The 19,505-nt window shown below is 37.9% G+C and overlaps 1 protein-coding gene across 3 annotated transcripts; it reads right to left on the reverse strand.

Moving 5' to 3' along the window:
* Positions 1–206: 206 nt before the first annotated feature.
* Positions 207–16,267, reverse strand: LOC117430776 (probable global transcription activator SNF2L1). 3 transcript variants are annotated; one of them, XM_059001165.1, is made up of 25 exons: positions 16,070–16,255; positions 14,748–14,837; positions 14,115–14,281; positions 13,053–13,139; positions 12,289–12,389; positions 11,823–11,923; positions 11,293–11,472; positions 10,772–10,927; positions 10,329–10,460; positions 9,707–9,775; positions 9,032–9,141; positions 8,721–8,947; positions 8,042–8,163; positions 7,413–7,565; positions 7,054–7,186; positions 6,495–6,643; positions 6,159–6,278; positions 5,712–5,822; positions 5,508–5,621; positions 4,960–5,082; positions 4,579–4,711; positions 4,189–4,307; positions 2,946–3,158; positions 1,117–1,227; positions 207–748 (listed from the first exon to the last, which is right to left on the reverse strand). In XM_059001165.1, the coding sequence occupies exons 1-25, from the start codon at positions 16,124–16,126 to the stop codon at positions 680–682; spliced, it is 3,147 nt and encodes a 1,048-aa protein (XP_058857148.1). In that variant the 5' UTR covers positions 16,127–16,255; the 3' UTR covers positions 207–679. The 3 variants fall into 3 exon arrangements, with proteins under 3 accessions (XP_058857148.1, XP_058857149.1, XP_058857150.1); XM_059001166.1 differs by lacking the exon at positions 13,053–13,139 and having other exon boundaries at positions 16,070–16,253; XM_059001167.1 differs by lacking the exons at positions 207–748; positions 1,117–1,227; positions 2,946–3,158 and adding an exon at positions 3,889–4,054 and having other exon boundaries at positions 16,070–16,267.
* Positions 16,268–19,505: the final 3,238 nt, after the last annotated feature.

Consider the following 19,505-nt stretch of genomic DNA (forward strand, 5'->3'; position numbering starts at 1 on the left):
TTGCAGTGCCCTGATTTTATACCACGCTGGTGAATTGTTCCGTATTTCTGTTGCAAAAAAGTCTAATAGCAAAGAGATAGCAGAATTTTATATATATATATATATATATATATATATATATATATATATATATATATATATATATATGTATATATATAGTTTCTTTAATGAAATGGAACAAATAAAAAATAAAACAACACAAAATACACAATCAATATCTTCAATTAAAAAAAGTGCTGACATTATGTGCAAAGCCTAACTGGTCAATTATGCATATTTAAACAACACTTGCTGAGAACCTGGTCAATATACTGTTTTTTTCCCACATGTTCCCTATCCTTTGGCTTTAAAAGATTTTATTTAAAAACGGGCAGCATATCAAAACCATACTGTAAAGATTCTAAAATCCCAGCATGCTAGCTTAACAAGACAATTAACATGAAAAAAACATTTTAACAGAAGCAAGTCACAAAATAATACTATCCGTTCTGGAATGCAGAAACAAATTAAAAGTGCACCACAAATGTTGCAAATTAAAATGTACAAAATGGCACAAGGTCTTTTTTCTATGCACTAAGAAGACTCCACTAACATTTGCAGTTCACATTAATAGTAAATGCTGTATGTAGTTCCTTGAATACTCCCAGCTCGGTGACAGTTTTTAAGTCTGTTGGCACCTTTATGATTTCATTTTCTTGTCCTTTCGAACGGAGGAATCTGCAGGGGCATCCGTCTTTCTTTTCTGTGCCTGAATGACAATTAAGAAAAAAAAAGACATAAATAATACTGCAAGGGTTATGTCTAGCTAATGCTTTCTTGATTAGAGCACTCGGCTAGTCCTTTAAGGTGCCCCTTCATACTGACGCCAATTGGTCAAAAATGGCAGGACACTAGGAAATGTTATGAGACAAACTGCACAGTCAGCAGAGTACAGCATTATAAAGGGGGGATCCTGTATTAGCTGTTGTTACCTGTAATATGAGGCTGCTAATTACAACTCATTTACAAATCACTGTAACCTGAACCTCCTGCCTCAACACAAAGGCCCGTAGAAGGTAGCTGGGATACTGCATTGATGACACAGTGTATTTAAAAACACATTTAAAGCTCATTTACCGCTGCTGCTTTAGGTGCTCGCTTCTTCTTCTCTGCGCGCTCTTTCTCCTCGATCTCCATGTTCTCCTTCTCAATCAGAGAGATGAGAGTGTTGCAGCGTCTTTGCAGTTCCTAAAAGGAAATCGCGTTTCACGTTTTATCACCGATTAAAAACATATTCTGAATGAAAACCTACTAGAAGTATTACTAGAAGAAAAGGTCCTTTAAACATGCCCTTAATAAACAAGCCAAACACCTGAGGACGCCATTTCAGAGCAGCAATATTTTATCTTTACCAAAAAAACACCAAGTAAAATCTATGTGTTTCAACATGTCTGTACCATTCAGTCATTTTTATTTGTGTTTTTTTTTTTTTTACAAAAGTAAGAACACACCTAGACACACCATTAAATAAACGTAGCTTCTAGGGCACAGAAACTTAGGGCCTTATCACACTGTGGGACATATTTTCAAAGCATTTACTCCAGGCTTTAATTAACTCCCAGTTTTTATAAAGAGGTAAAACACCTGTTAATTTTACAAAACTAGAATAAGAAGCGAATTAAAGAATGGAGGAAACGCTTTGAAAATATGGCCCTGTGTTTCTAAATACTAAAAAAAAAAATGCTCATAGTTCATACAGCCTTTGTGGTACTGAAACTGTCCAACAGATGGCTTCACAGGGGCAATAAACATTGACTGGGGAAGAGCATCTGTAAAAGGTTTCTGACCAGCCAGAGCGGCCTCTTCCTGTCTGATAAGAAAGCACACTAATGCATTCAAGATCAAACCAGTGAATCTCAGAGGGGCATCAGGAATTATGAGCAAAATATGAGATTCCTTTTCAAGGTGTATGGCATTTTACTGCTGAAATCGCATGTTTGTGAGTCAAACCTATCAAGGACATGTCTAGCTAAAGGTATTATTCCTGTCTGCTTTATATGCATTACATTCAGTTGTCTGTAAAATAAAGTAGAACTTGTTGATCCATAAAAGACAGGTAGCAAAGTTTTATTTTTTATTTTTTTTCTTACAATGTTTAAATGAATACTCATTTAGAATATGATTGCTGAGCTTTTTTTTGGATTACAGCATGAAGGACGGTGTCTTGTATTATTCTGTGGCTGTCAGGTTTGTTTGCTGTAATGTAAATTCAGTAAAAAGAAATGTTATATAAGTAATCTATTGCTGTTGAGTGGTGCAAGCTTATGTAGACGTAACGTAACAATTTAAAGGTAAGCACTGAATAACAACTGATCCATCACATTGTTTCTTATTGATTAACTCTGAAAGCATCAGAACACAAGCTGTATTTATGTAATTTGATATATCTAAATCAGTACTTTTTTTTTCTTTTTTTGGCTACAAACGGCTGCGTTTTATTTTTGAGGACAGTCAAGTTAGACGTGCCCGTAATCAGAACAGTGACATTTTAGGCCGGCTATGAAGCTCAGCACTTGGAAAATGGAACTTTACTCTACTGTGGGGAGGAAAACACCAAGAAATGGATCATTCTTAGGCTTCAGTTTCTTATTTTATATTGAGATGTCATAAAAGCATCTGAAGGGCTATGTTTACAGAATTAACAGCTACAGACTACTAGACGTAACTTTTGTGGTTCACAAAATTAAGAGTAAGCTATCATAACAATATAGTTAAAATAACAGGTAGGTGCCAGTTAAAAATGCTCCATAAAATCACAAAGTGGGCTATCTTCAAACGAGAACAATGGCACTTAATGGGTTCAAATGGAGGTCACCAATTATTAACAGAATATGTTCATTATCTTTACAGTTTTGACCAGACTGGAACGTTTTTTGTTGATGTTTACTTGATTTCTTTTTTCTTACCATTGCAGTCCTGGACTTGATAAACCAGTCAAATCTAAACTGCGGTGCATTTCGAACGCACTGCCGGAGCTCCTCGTAGACGTTTTCTTTATCGAAGCCCATCTTATGCAGCATGCAGATCAGAAACCGGTCCTCTTCCTCGGTGTAGTTCTTCCCTTTGTTGGTTCCATACTGTATTCTCAGCTGGTGAAATGGAGCCTTGTACCTTGCAATCTGAAACAAGCAACATGTGATCATTCCCATTGAGGAAGGATGAAAGCATTAGTCTTGCATCGAGTGGTGCCACTGTGTTAACAGAGTAATGTGATCTGCCTGTATAATAATGTAGCAATACCATTAGTGATCTTACCGAGCAATTATCACCAAGCTGCCCGTGTTGTGTTGATGTATTTGCATAGGGGATGTGCTGGAAATTGTTTCCTACAACTTTAAAAGTTGACCCCCAAAAAGTTGCCTAATTTTTCATTGGCTTTAAATCTTTAAATGCATGGCAGACATAGTAAACAAAACACAAATCACAGAAATATATAGCATCCCTTTAAAAGCTTACTGTAGTAAACAGTGGCAAAAGCATAGTAGCAAACCACAGCAAAAGGATAGTGAAAGCACGATTTTTGGGGACAATGGTAAATAAAGAATGTTAACCAAGGAAAAGCAGAATGAATTCCCGGGATTGAAATATACCATGGTAGGGGCTCCCGAGTGGCGCATCCAGTAAAAGCACTCGCTAGAGTGCAGGATGCGCTCTATAGCCTGGACGTCGCCGGTTCGAGTCCAGGCTATTCCACAGCCGACCGTGGACGGGAGCTCCCAGGGGGCGGCGCTCCATTGGCCGAGCGTCGTCCGGGGGGAGGGAGGGTTAGGTCGGCCAGGGTGTCCTCGCCTCACCGCGCACCAGCGACCCCTGTAGTCTGGCTGGGTGCCTGCGGGCTTGCCTGTAAGCTGCCCAGAGCTGCGTTGTCCGCCGACGCTGTAGCTCTGAGGCGGCTGCACGGTGAGTCTGCAGAGTGTAAAGAAGCGGGCGGCTGACGGCACACGCTTCGGAGGACAGCGTGTGTTCATCTTCGCCCCTCCCGAGTCAGCGCAGGGGTGGTAGCGGTGAGCTGAGCCTAAAAATAATTGGGCATTTCAAATTGGGGAGAAAATAATAAAAACTAATTGGCAACGACTAAAATTTTTTAAAAAATTAAATAAATAAATAAATATACCATGGTAAAGTTTCATAAGCATGACAATTTCTGACCTTTGCATCCAGCGCTTTTTTGATGCTGATCCTCCTCTGAATCCGGGCTTCTCCTCGCTCAATCTGTGCCATTATCTTCTCAATGTCCTGAAGCTCATTGCAACGTTCCCAAAAAACAGCTGTCCAGAAAGGTACCAAGAAATAAATGCAGTAATCATTGCTTTGCACATTTTTAGTGTTGGTTTCTTAGAACACTTTTCTATTTGCTCGTGACCTGAATGCAAAAAAATTCAGAAACAAAACCAGTATTTATAATATAATAAACTGAAGGATACAACAGTAAAACATAAAGTGTAGTAAAGCCTTGTGGAAATGAGTGGTAAGGATAGGAAAAAATAATATTGCAAGTTATGATAAATACAGTTGAAATTATACAAAACAAGAACAAACCCGAATATTCAATGACTTCCTCTGGCGTTTTCCCCTCCACCTCGCGAGCAATGTTATCAATATCATCACGGCCGTATTTCTCATTTGCTTTTATGAACTGATTGAAGTCTCGCTTGTTCCAGCTTGTGAAACCCTATGAAGAAGAAGCAGCAGCAGACAGTGTACAAGTGTGGCGTGCAGCGTACAGTAAATCACTGCAGGGTCTCACTGTTTTAATTGAGACTTATTAACTGTAAACAAATGTGGCAAATTAAAAAAAAAAACTGCTGTAAAACTGTTTTACTGTCAAAGTTTCAATGTCTCAACCATGTGAATGGAAAAAGAAATGCTTAAGCTGACAAAAATCACATATCTTTATAAAGCCGCTGGGCAGTGTCGTACTTGGGTAAGTAGCTTTTCCTTCTCCTCTGTCTCCTCTGGTGTTAAAGGTTCAGCCTCATCAATCTTCCTCTGTTCCTCTTTCTGGACTTGAGTGGCGTTGGGAAGGTCAGAGTTCCTGGGAACCTTGATCCAGCAGGAAAGCAGAGTTCACAGCGTGTTACAGGAGCTCGATCAGTGCACACCCGGTCTATTCCATCATTTACCATCCATCACTCGAAAATGTATGACCTACTAAGCTGACTAAGCGCACCACACGTGAGAGGAATGCTTTAAACAACTATACTATCCAATAAAGGTCAGGAGTCTCTCTGCAGTAAATAGCAATAGTTGCTGTCATTTTAACCTACTAAAAACAGATTGAATAGAAATGATTTTGATTCCAAAATAAACGCATTATGCTACTCTAATCACTGTCCATTGTTTCTCCTGCAGGTAATATAACAGATACCTAGTTTTATAAAATGTAAAGGTACAGTAGTGACAACTGTATCCTAAATAAAGTACATAAAATTTCCCGTTTTGTAATTATAACAAATAGAGATATTCACCTTATATCCTATAGTCTTCCTGTAGTAAAGTATTTCTTTCTCTAGCAACTCAAAGAGGCGTGGTGGAAAAAACTGGAAATCTTGAATGTTTGGCTGCTTCGGGGGTCGTGGGGCCTGTAAAAAAACAACAAAGAAAGTCCAAATGAGCCATTTTAAATCTATCCATATTCTCTGTCTTTTTAAAACTGTATTGAAAAGCTTTACCTTAGGAGCCCTAGGTTCACTGACTCGGAGTGCCTCTCTGAAATACGCATCCACAGCGTAATTAGCCTTGCGCTCTCTTTTCGGTGGTTCAATCCACTCCATCAGACTAAGCTGAAAACGAAAAATACACTTTGTAAGGTTAACTGTAAGGAAGCACCAAGCCAGGTATATAAAAGCTAACATATAAATAAAGTACATACTGTAGCTAATCTTTGTTAAATCCAGACTACATCATACTTGAGCAACGAACGCATAAGAACTGTCCTCCCAGGAACACAAAGGGGAACACTTACTGGTACTGTAGGTGCGGGGAGTTCCGTTGCTTTTTTTATATACCTTATCACACAGAAAACTGCGACCGCCATACCTTTTACTTGTGATGGTGTTTGCTTTGAGACCTCCCTTGAAGGCACTGCAGTGTGATTGAAAGTGTATGCGTACGGTTACCTTTTGTTTTTCCCTATAGTCCTCCCCCTCAAAGTTGTACAGACTAGTTTCTGTATCGACAGTGAAGTTTCTCAGCGAACTCTCCCCCAGCTTTTCCAAACGCTCATTCATTTCCGCGGTCTAAGAGGCAAATAAAATAAAGTACAATCTATGAATTAGAAACATTCAAATGCATGCTATTTTTTAAAACCACTTTTTTTTTTGTTGTTGCGCCATCAAAGAATGTGGTTTTAGCGTTGGTTTATAGGGCGCTGGATAGCGTTAATAAAGCTGTGATGAATTTTATTACTACGGTGGGTGTCAAAGGCGAAAACTGAAGGGTAACTTGTTAATTACCTTCTTTGCACCCCTTTCAAGGATTGAATTTATGTCTTCGTCTGTCAACTCGCTGTCCTTGGAGGTAAAGACATGAGTGGCACCGTGCCGGATCATCTGAAGCATTTCATCCTTTGCAAGTTTATTAGACTGCTGATCAATTAACCTCCCTAAAAGAAAAAGAAAAACAAGAAGAGCATGATATTTCTAACCTGCATGTTGATTATCTTAAATACATTTTGAAGATGCTTTCTTTACAAGTGGCACTTTGTATTCCTTCTTGCGACAGGAAAGTGCAGAAGAGTTTTTCAGCTAATATTCTTGATTTTGTCTGCATACTTACAGCCGCTTAGATCGTAATAATAGATACACTTCAAACATAAATTAGATAAGATATCAAGAGCTAACAACTGCAGCCGCATGGGAGCAAGAAGAGCAGAACGGTTAAATCTAATTAAGTGAGTTCAAAGTTGTTTTTTTTTTTTAATGACCTATACAATCTGTAACAGAAATATTCTTTTGTGGCTCCAGGCTTTGCCCATTTGTATGTCATGAGTGATTCTGCAGTATTATAAGATACCTTGCTGAATTACAATGGAGTCCAGTCTCAACTTCATCTCCGCGCGCTCTACAATCCTCTCCTCCACTGTGTTGTCAGTGATGAGGCGGAACACTCGCACTGCCTTCTTCTGACCGATACGATGAGCGCGGTCCTGAGGAAAGTTTGCTCATAATGATTAATAATAGAGTATGGAGCTGAATCTTTTGCATGTCACAAGCTGAGTAAAGTGTTATGATGTAGCACGTTTTCCGAAATGAAATGTACTGCTTTGGGTCAAAACTTCTTGAATGAAAACGACTGGTACATAAAAATACATTAAAGCTGTCGTCCCCCCCCCCTCCCCCCCCCCCCCCCCAAAGTAACAGGGGTTTACAAACCATTGCTTGCAGATCTACTTGTGGATTCCAATCAGAGTCGTACAGAATCACAACATCTGCAGTTGCCAGGTTAATCCCAAGGCCTCCCGCTCTGGTGCTCAGCATAAAAATGAACTTCGAGCTGTTCGGAGCATTGAAGGTTTCTATTGCTTCCTGGGAAAGGACACGTTACTTAAGGTTAGAGACGTCTTGATTTGTTTCTGGCTTCCTTTAAAATGACACCTTATACTGCCAAATATTGCTTTAAATGTATTTTATTTTATTTTACTCTAACATGCCCCAAGTTGGTCTCTGATTCCTCTGGTAATGTGTGGTTGTGGGGCAGTCAGAAAACAAAGTTTGTAAAATTGTAGAAATGTTAATAAATAGTGTGTTGCTTGTCAATATAGGGTTAATACTAACCATATAGCTGTAACTTACTGGAGCAGTAACACCAGAATGAAAACGTATCAGGAACCATTTATAAATCAAATGTGTGTGTGTGTGTATATATATATATATATATATATATAATTTAATCCTTCTCCTTATTTCAAAATAATAATCAAAACCGTGCTGCTTAATGGTTTGAGTAACTGGCAAGAATATATTTTGCATACGTAAGCAGCAAGCACAACACTGTTCCACACCTCTCTTTCTTCATGGTGCGTCTGTCCATCAAGGCGACAGTACTCATGCCCTCGCCACATGCAGTAATCTTCCAGAATGTCCAATACCCGGGTCATCTGACTGAAGATCAGAACTCTGGAACCTTACCACAGAAATCAACAAGGTACTTTCTTATCATGCAAATACTTTCAAAATAAAAATAAAACATTTTCTAGTCTATACATGGGGACATATCGAAGACGCAAATGCACGATGACCTCATATGAGGACGCTATTTGTTCCCCCACATAAAGCAATGGGCATTTTAAAAAAAGACGAAATTCAATGAAATTATATTTATTAGTGCCCAAAACTACTTTTTAATTAATTTCTTTTAGCTTTTTAAAATATCATGCATGAAATGAATTTCATCCTGCTTTTACTGAAAATAACTGACAGCAATAATCAATGTACCTTATACTGCGCATACGGATTCAAACCATGCTCGACTTACTCCTCCTTCTCTCCAAGTGGACGTGCTTACAGTTTACTGCACTTTGAAGTTCCAATTGAAAATATAGATCGAATTCAGAGTACTTATTTAAGTCCACGTCTACGGAAACATTTCCAAAACTAACCTGTTTAAACCAAGACCATTCTAAAGTGTCCAATAAATCTCCCTAGGGTTCTAATGAAAGACAAACCCACTACAATGCCTACCTTGCTCTTTCATTTTGGGGAGCAGTTTGTCCAGCACCACCATCTTGCCTCCGTTGGTGACGAGATGGGTGTCGGTGGTGTAAGGAGGCCCAGGCTCGGCTCCATCAAACAGGTACGGGTGGTTGCAACACTTCCGTAACTGCATCAGGATATTCAACAGCCGCATTTTATCCATCTTCCCAGCGGAATTCAGAATGTCAATGTCCTTCATCAGTATCTTAGTGTACCTTCAAATGCAAAGAGATTAAAAAGGTGAAGCATTTGTTAACCCGTTCTGTGCGTTTCTGAACAGAGCAGCTATCTGAACTCACCACTCTCTCTGCATTTTGCTGAGGCCAAGGTAAATTTTCACTTCTTTTTTCGGTGGCAAGCTCTTCTCCACTTCAGCCTTGATGCGACGCAGCAAGAAAGGTCTTAGAACCTAAAGGACAACACTAGAGGTAAGAACTCAAAGGACAGAGGATACATTTCTCATACGAAAAACTTAATTTTTTTCTTTTTTTTTGTTGCTGGAAAGTTAATTGGGTAGAACTGACACTTAGGGTTCTAAACAGCTTCGATATAAACATCTAAACACTGCCGACAAAAAACTCTGCTGACAAATAAACCTGCTCTACAGCAGATGTCTTCCCATAATATTTTAAATGCATTTATCAATACTAATTAATAAGGTCTATAAATATTCCTTAAGGGGAAAACGCCAGTAGGATTATTATATATTAAATTATATAAGTTAAAAAGATACAATGTCAAGAGCCACGACTGCTAAAATCAATAAAGGCTACCTCAATGTCTAAACTGCGTTCAATACTGAAAACAAATGACATTCACCCCGGAATCTCTCCAGGGTGGGATGCACTAAGTTCCCATGGGTTGATGATTCTATCCAGGGAGTCTTGAGAGTGGTGGAAGCACAGTGTTGATCTACAGATCTTCTTGTTCAATAGAGGACAGAAAAGTGATTTAAAAAAAGGTGGAGGACTTACAGCATGCAGACGTTCCACAAGTTTCTGATCCCCAAGGCAGTTGTTGGTGTCGAACCACGAGTCAAAATCCTGAAAGAAAACACACACACAATATCATTTCATGACAATTTCACACTAACGAAGACACAAGGTGGAAAACAACTTGACACCTGAGCATGACCCCTTCACAGTGTACATCAGCACAGCTAGTAAACCAATACAGTTTCTTTTTGAACATCATGTGTATTTTAACTCGAAGAGGCACCTGATGGGCAGTGTCTGAGGGGAAGCGTGCATTCCCTTTTGTGAGCAGGGTGCAGATTCACAAAGTGATAATGAGAATCATGCTGGCGGCGAAGATCAGCTAGTAATGAACAGTATACAGAGACCAAGACAAAAACCACCGACCCCAAACAGTAAATTCAGAATAACTGATATCACAGAAGATCTTGCAAATAATTACAACCACACCTTACCAGAGGAATCAGAAACCAACTTGGGGCACGTTAAGAGTAAAAAAAAAATGAGTATTGTTTGCTAGCCCAGAAAAGTTTCTTCTTCATCATCTGAGTTCCAAATATACTGTGTGATGAAACAATGACAGGAAAACAGAAGGTGTCACGACTGAGTAAAGTAAACCTACATTAGCGGAATTGAAGACGTCGGGTAACAGGAAGTTGAGCAGGGACCACAACTCGTGAAGGTTGTTCTGTAACGGAGTCCCAGTGAGCAGCAACCTGTTAGTCGTCTTAAACTCACGAACTATTTCAGAGAGCTATAAAAAAAAAATACATCAATGAATTAAAAAAAGAAGAAAAGCTATGTCCAAAAGTTTGAGATTAACCAGACTTTTATGATTGAGATATAACAAAATAAATTAAAAAAAACTATATAAACCTGATTTAGATCTTTTATTTAACATCAGGTATATTAGAAACTACAAAATGATATTGCAAAAGTCTACCGGCAGCCATAACAGTAGTACAATATTTCATGTTAGATTTCAAAATGTCACATTTTTGTCAGTTTTTCGTAGTATATGTAAAACTTCAAAGCGGTATGCAATCTTCTTTTCTCCTTTCCTACCTTAGACTTCTCGTTTTTTATTCTGTGCGCTTCGTCTATGACCAGGTATCTCCAGTTGAACTTCTTGAAGACAGACTTTTCTCTGATGACCATCTCGTACGAGGTGACACAAACATCCCACTCCCCTGGCACCATGACGTCACGGATGAAGGCGGCCTGACTCATGATTTAAACGTTACTTGGGGTGAGGTCACATTGTATAACTATTATTTTATGGCTACTGTTGGTCAACAGCACTATGCTCAAGAGTGACACGTAAAAAGTGTTTTTCTTTTTACTTTTTGTCTTCACCATAGTGAGTCGAATACAATTGTGTGTAATTAAAATATCACTATGAAGCATAATAATAATTTTAAAAAAAATAACAGTAGCATGCATAATTATTATTTTCCCATGAATTCCATGCCAAAATCTCAGCTAAATTCTAAATCAGTCTAAAAGCTAACAGTAGAAAAACAAATGTCACCAAACTCAGGGACGGGGGGTCGACTGTTGCATCTGTTATCTCTCCACCTACTTACTCTGGCATCCTTGTCTCCGATGAGGCAGACGGCTCGCAGCGTTGGCACCCAGCGTTTGAACTCACTCATCCAGTTGTGGAGCGTGGATTTGGGGACCAGGACCATGTGGGGTCCAGGAATGTTTCTGTAGTGCTTGAGATAGCCGAGTAATGCAATGGTCTGCAGAGTCTTCCCCAGACCCTGCGTCGCAAAGCATAAAATGTAAAAAACAAAACATGCAGAATAAACACGAATAAGAGAGATGCAAAACTTGGTAAAGAATTACAGTGTTTAATATCTTGCACAATCTCTTATGTCTCTATAAGGGCACATGCAGTATTTAAAATGGTAACATGCCTGTCTATTAATTTAAGATGTGAACAGTGAAATTGTGAAACCGCACTGCACAGCAGTTGACACAGGTTTTTTTTTTTTTTTTTTTTACATAGTAAGTATATACAGTGGTTCCCATAGTCATAGAGTAGTAATGCTCTCATTTTTTAAAAATAATAAATTAAGTGCATTAAAATAGACATTATGATTATGTATACCATTTCATCGGCCAGAATTCCATTAATGCCATTTTCATATAGAGAAATCATCCAGTTTAGTCCTCTTATTTGATAGTCTCTCAATGTTCCATTTTTTACATCTAAAAACAAATACAATAAAAAATAGACTGTAAGTGTTTGCAAACTAAGGTGGACCTAAGTAAATGACTACTTTAAAGAATGGCTCACTAATTGAGCATAACAGTTAGAATGCATGAACAAAAAAGTATTATCTACTCCAACCCACAGAAGTAATTAACACAGCGAAATGATGTTCGAGACATTCATTAAAAGAATGATGAATTAAAAGTTAGGTTGCTGCTTAAATCTCAATATTAGTTTAGCTTGCTTTGCTGGTACTGTAGTATTTTAACAATAATATTGTTTACAAGTACTGATCAATGATAAAACTGTCTTTGTTTGTCAGCTAAGACAGCCCGCTGAGACATATCTTAAGATTGCTTACAGGAGGGGGATTCTTCAAATCTAACGCAGACATTGGCCGTCCTTCTGCTCTCGGACAGCAGCTCCTCATCCTCCTCTTGTTCTGTACGCCGATGACGATAACTACAAAGATTTGTTTTTATTGTTTTACATTTATGTGCAAAACTTACAAACTTCCACCACCTTATTTAAAGTGTAAGGGTATGACGGAACAATGTGCAAACTTTAACAAAAACGAAAGCTTTAATAACATAGCAATAATATACCAAGCCATGACATTTTGACGTGTATCTATCGTGTTTGTCCAAGACTTCTGAAAAAGTTAAACATACCAGTATACATACCTTAAACACAGGGCACTACTGAATTTGAGTGCAAGTCCCACTCGTATGTTTGTGAATTATTTTATGGATCAAGTTAGTCTGCAGTTTTTTTTTTTTTTTAAATGCAGTTACAGTATTCAAGATTAATTTAACATTTGTCTGAGCTTTCATCTATTGTGAGAGCATGTCATTGGTTGAGCTAAATGGAAATGATGCACGGTAAATGCTGTGGTGAACGGAAATATAATTCAAAACAGACACTCAAAACGTGTTCTAATTCTACAACCACCATTCCACAGAGAACACTCAGACGACACATGCAGTACTATAGCTTGCATTTTCAGAAATGTACAGCATGGTTCACAGTTTTACACAGGAGGACGGGGTTAATTAAAACTGTTGCATCCAAACCTTTCTTTGTTTTCGGTTCACCAACCCCTACTTTCTCAAATGAGTTCCTGACCTGTCCAACTGTAATCCTGCCACTAATTGACTCTGTTCTGGTCCTGCCTCCTCTTCCTTTCTGACATCACCATGGTAATTGAGGGACCTACATTAAAAGGAAATTGGAGGCGTCCCCGTTGAATGTTTTCATGTTAATAACTCTAGATCTTTCACTGGGCCCCCAAGTGTAATCATACTGTGCAACTGTTAGCTTTAAAAGCAAAATACACTTTATCACTGGCATGCCTCTTTAAAAGACTACTTACATCATGAACATTTTTTATTTTTGTATATTATATATATATATATATATATATATATCTCAATTATAATGCAATAAAGGTATTTTACAAGACACTTGGTTTTTAACCAAAAACAGTATTTCTAAAAATGTTATTAAAACACAAATATTATTACATAGCTTTAATTCACCTTAAATACAAGTCAAGTTTAATACCTGTGCAACGAATATGCTGCATACAACAACTGATCATCTGGAAACTGATCACTGACTTGAAGAATATCTCAGTAACTGTAATTAAAATCTGCCTGGAAAAGAACTGTAAATAAAATGTAACTTTCCATTAATTTACAACTTTATTGAAAATATCTATCCTAGCTTTTGAAAATGCCCCTTCAAAAACCTTCCAGATGCAAAATCTATTTAGAGGAAGATCTTAAAGCAACCAGTGAATCAACCATTTGATTAAATAAATATCTACAAACAGCCAGGGAGGGCTATTTCAATGACTTAAACAACAGTGATATTAGGCTGAATAGCTCCTCGTGTTCTCTATAGGTGACAACTGAAGGACTCTTACCCTGTCTCTTTTCTCCTGCCCCTGCCCCATTGGTGGAGCCCACATACAGTCGGGTGTGTATTTAGAATATCTGATTTTCACTGGTCTTTTTACCAAACATTAAAACACATAATTCATTTAAAAATGTCCCTTCTGGCACAGGACAAACACCCTGCTCTGCCCTCCTTCATTCCTGGAGAGAACACACCTCCACCACCAAGGCTGATCATCCCCTTGCAAGACTATTTCCTGACCCTTCGTAATAACAAGATCCGACTTACTCTCCAACGGAGAGCAGGTTTTGTTTCTCGTCCTTCTTGACGCGTGGCCGTCCCAGCTTGACTTTCAGGGGAGATGTGGGGGTCTTCTGTGCTGCGGGCTGAATAAAATGTGCAAAGAGCTCCGTCTGCTTCAACAGGAATTCAAACCTGTTGGTTCGATCTGCTTTCTGTAGAAAAAACAAATACAAAAACTCACTGGTCTCTGAATGTACAGTGTGCAGGGAGCTATTGTGTACAGGGAGCTATTAAGCGCTATTATAAGACTTAGGGAAATGTTTTATTGACTTAAAAGGAGGCTTTGATTGACAGTATATTATTACTAACTGCACTTGTCTGGTGCTTTAACTGTGTCTGAAAATACTGCAGGCACTTAAAGTAACCATTGGGGGGCATGGGCCTTGCACATAAGGCACATTTTCTGAAAGACCTGGGTAAAACTAGCAAGGAAATACTTGGGAGCAGTGAAATCAATGCTCTAAGCGATACACTGTGTATTAACATGATAAGATTATAACAAAGTGTAGGAAATTCTTAGCACAGTGCAAGCATGGTGAAACTGCAAACAACTACCGTGCACACTGACCGCAGTATGCTTTTCAAAAAGGACAGGAGGACCCGGAGAGAATCTCTTACCCTCTTCTCCTCATACTCCGGGTCAGCTTCTGTTTCTACCTTGCTGGTGGCCTTGGGAGGAGCACTGAGCTGGAAAGGACGATCCTCTTTCTAAAATAAAGCAGTTCATTAATAAAACGCTCATTTAAAACTTCAGTTTCCATGCGCATCCTGGTTTACAGTAAAAGCCTAATATTTTACATCCCAAAAAGATCCATTGGTTAAGAAAGCACTTGCCATGTGTGTCTCAAATGATTGGTTGTGAAAGAATCACAAGCGAAAATCTATTATTATAAATCAAAAGCAGCATGTATATCAGGAGCTGTTTTCAGTTTGTTATTTGAATCAGGAGACTCAGCTGTTGCTTGTATGCAAAGGGTGCTGGAAGGTAAAAAAAAAAAAAAAAAAAAAAAAATCCGAAGAACTGTGCTTTATCTCCTGGTAGTCTTTGGACGTCTCTTTCCAGTGCACTGGATCACCGTGAGTCACGTGTGCATGTTGAACACGAACAAGCGCGTCAACTCGGTCCCTTACAACCAACCAGTGTAGTTAAGGGAGAAACGCGTGTCTTTAAAACAGCAATCGCAAATGCAGAACATTATACAAACTGATGCAATTATTATTATTATTATTATTAGGCCTCTATTTAATCAAAGTTGTTGTTGTTGTTGTTATTATTATTGTTGTTATTATTAGTATTATTATGTGGGGCTGGTACATGTTTTCTAATCAGCTATATTTAAGGTTGGAATAATTGCAAATACTGTACAATTTATAATAAGACTAAAAAGCAAACTGGTGTTACATCATCATCATCATCATCCTCTATGTACAAACACGAAGTAAACTGCAGTTTATAAAACGTTGTTATATATATATATATATATATATATATATATATATATATATATATATATATATATATATATATATATATATATATATATATATATACTGAAATACTATATGCAAACTGAAGACTATATGCTAACAACATGCATAGCTGTCTTACATGGCAGTACCATCTTATCTGGCATCTGCTTCGAGTTTCTTTGTATATGGAAACCCTGGAATACTAGAATTTCACGAAGCCCGGTACTTTCTGCAAAGCTATAGTCTCTCTTGCGATGCTTTCAAACCATGTTAGTTTAATAAAACACAGGGCGCAACTGTTTCTCACACTATTAAACGACACCTGGTGTCTGCTGCAGATGTTATTCTGTACGCCCCCTTCCCGCCATATTCCCTAATTATAACGAACCAAAAAATATCAAACTTCTGTACCGTCTATTAGTTTTCACAAGAAAGCCTCTTGCAAAATGCATTGCAAACCCCTAGCTCACCTCGTCCTTCTCTGCTTCGGGATCCCTAGACGTGGACGGGACCTCTTCGTCTGACATTGCTGCTAGACTTGGAATTCTATTTGGTTTTTTGCTAAACAGTAATGTTTTACTGTTAGTTAAAAAATAATAAACTACGTCACTCTTTGGCTGTACCCGATCATGGTACACGCCCCCTTACATTACAGACAGGGAACGAGGATCTCGCAATGAGATGGCGCCATAACACCGCGAGAAAGCGAGATTTTTTAACCTGCTCTCTGACTCCGACTAGAAAATTCTATCAGCAAGGCAACAATTGAGTTGCAAGTTCAAGTGTTCTGCTGTATCAGGGTCGACAGGGAACGCTACAGAATGTAACCACACTTTCAACAGTACAGTATTACCTGACTGCTAGAAATTAATTTAAACGACTGTAGGCTTATCCAGCGATAACTGAAATTATCAAGCGCATTTTGCTTCTTTAATATATATATATATATATATATATATATATATATATATATATATATATATATATATATATATATATATATATATTATTCTACAACGTCCAGAATAGTTATGTGCTTCAGCACCCTTTGCTATTGCTATAGTTATTAATAGTATAATAATAATAATAATAATAATAATAATAATAATAATAATAATTAATAAGGTATTAATAACATACAGCTATGGCCAAATGTTTTGCATCACGTACAATTTTAGAACATAATTTAGATATTTTATTTAACATCGTAATCAAAAAAACTACAAAATGATAACGCAATTGTATCACAAGTAATGTATACATGTCTGTGTATGCTGTATAATACATGTGTTGTTTAATCACGTTTTAATTCCAGTTGGCTGTGTACTGCAAATATGCAACACGACACTAGATGTCAGACTGACATTAGAAATAGCTTCATTTTGCACCGTTGCAGGAAGTGAAATAAGCAAACACAAGTTAAAAGAATATAGTAGTTGTTAAAGAAAGCAGTCTCTAGAAGTCGTCGTGTTAAGTAAGTAGTTATCTTGCATTACTGTCCTCCGCACACACAGTACCTGCTCGTTAGCACTGTTTAAACTCGGATGACAAGCACAAAGATAGCTTCCTAAACTGACCTGTTTTTTTTTTTTTTTTTTTTTAGTAAAAGTGAAGTTTATGTATGTATCCACTAGGTGGGGATGTTTATCATAGCAGCACAGAGTTCCAGTTCAACTGTATGCTTATTATATCCCCTTCGGGGTCCTTGTGTGCATAATTGTACCATGTACATTTTCCTGTCTGTGGATCTATTTTATAATGCATTAGATTTTTTGGTAGGGCAACTTCTTGAACCCCACAGAGTTCAAACAAACTGTTTCATCATTTTCTAATTTAAATTAAAAAAAAAAGAAATTGTGAACGAAGGGATATACAGTATTTCAAATTTGCCAACAGATGCACTTGCCCAACATTTCTGAAGAGGTGAATATCAATTGGTAAGTGCATTCTTGTGTGGATATGCCATTGTCCGAATGAAAACTTCCACATAGCTGTTATCCTGTTGTATCCTGATCAGACCAGAAGTGCAGATAACAATGTTATTTCTATATTTTATGCAAATTAGGGATAAAGGCTGCAACCTTTAGTACATTATCTCAATCAGTGCTATTGCAATGCTTTTCTTAATCTGTGCTCGTAAGCCCTCACTGGACCAACAAATAGACATAATCCTGGGCCAGATTCTCAAAGCTCTTCACTCCAAAATGTCATTAGCATGATGTTTTATACAAAACCAGAAATAAACGACTCTCACGTCTGACGCCTGGGCTTGCGAGTACTCTTGAGCGGTCTTTTATTTGTTTTGGAATTGCAAGAGGTGTTTTTTCCCCATCAGACAAAAATAATGCTAATGACGGTTTGGAGTAAATAGCTTTGAGAATGTAGCCCCCTATGTTGCTTTGGTTCAGTAAAATGCCTGTCCTTTTATATTACCAGGAGTTAACCTGAAGAAGCCCAAGCAGAACCACTGTCAGACCATCATGTGATAGTTCAACAAAATAAAAGAAAATCAACATGGATTGCACCGTGGTCCTGATACTGTAACATGCTGGACTAGTACCTATATGCTACCCTGTTATCGCTGTAGGTTACCAGTTTGGGTTTATTCAATTTAGATACCATTGCTAAAATATCAAAATATCAAAATGTTACCATTGTAGCTGTCCATTACATGAGCTACCATTGATTTGCTACTGCATTGCCATTGGAAATTGGAAAAGGTATTTCCTGTCCATACAGACAGAGAGCAGTGCTGTCAGATCATAGCCATTTTTCATTTATTTGTAGATTTAAATGCTTCTTGGACAACAGGTTTAACATGAGTAAGTGGGTGGATTTTTACTTAATATGACGAGCCTCAGTGGGTCATACAAGGAAACCATTTGAAAGGTTTGGCATTTTATGTGGAAGCACTGTAAAAATGTGCTTTCAAATGTGGTTCTTTAGACGCTTACATTATGGATGGAGTGTCCGTGTCATTAATGAACACCTTCCCTCTATGAAGTGCATAGCATGAGGCACACACAAAGAGGTAATACGCACTAGTGTAGATCTCTTATCATTCCTATTAATACCACAGGGTTGTTTAGGAACACTACCACACACACTTCTCTCATTGTGAGGTGTGCAGTGTCACAGTTCATGATGGCTTTCTCATTATCCGTCATTGCAAATGGTTAAAAACAAATTGCTGTACCGTAGATACCTCTCCAAGCTCTCCAATTCATTCCTAAGAGACATTATACAACAGTCTTTGTAGGTCTTTATATAATCATTTTATATTGACGTCAGATCTTTATGTGGATCTTAACAAAACTTAGTTTTTTCTTTCTGACTGGAATGCATTAATTGTATTGTTATTGAGCATCTTGAATTGAATTATTATTATTATTATTATTATTATTAATAGTTAGGGAACATTCCGAGCATACAAGACCTACTGCATAACCCTAACCAAAGACTTTTTTTTTGCATTTTTGCTTCATTGCTTAAAATGAATTAATCTGAAGCTCTTTTCCTACAAATTAAGAGTACCTGTAGACTGTTCTATCTTTCTCTGATTAGGTTCTCTTCATTGAATTTGACCTGCTTTACATTTTGCAATGGTTTCTATTAACCTCTAGGCAGTCACAGGCACTTATCCCTGGGTTTTCTTTTTGCATAAATAAAGCCCAGTTGGGTGGCAGTGTTGGATTTGAACTGGTTCCTACTGGTGGTGGTGGGACCTTCCTCAGTGGCTCTTCCTTGTTGCAGTTTTAACCAGGAACGACTCACTGTAAACAGAGCAGCCTGATCACTGCTGTAGCCTTTATTATTGTTGTTGTTGTTTTTAAAAGCAGCCCCTAGCACATGGTGACAACGTCCTGTCTGCATGCTTGTATTTATAAAGCACCATGAGCATGTGCC

This window comes from Acipenser ruthenus, chromosome 26, assembly GCF_902713425.1.
Source record: "Acipenser ruthenus chromosome 26, fAciRut3.2 maternal haplotype, whole genome shotgun sequence".
In the NCBI taxonomy this organism is placed as follows: Eukaryota; Metazoa; Chordata; class Actinopteri; order Acipenseriformes; family Acipenseridae; genus Acipenser; species Acipenser ruthenus.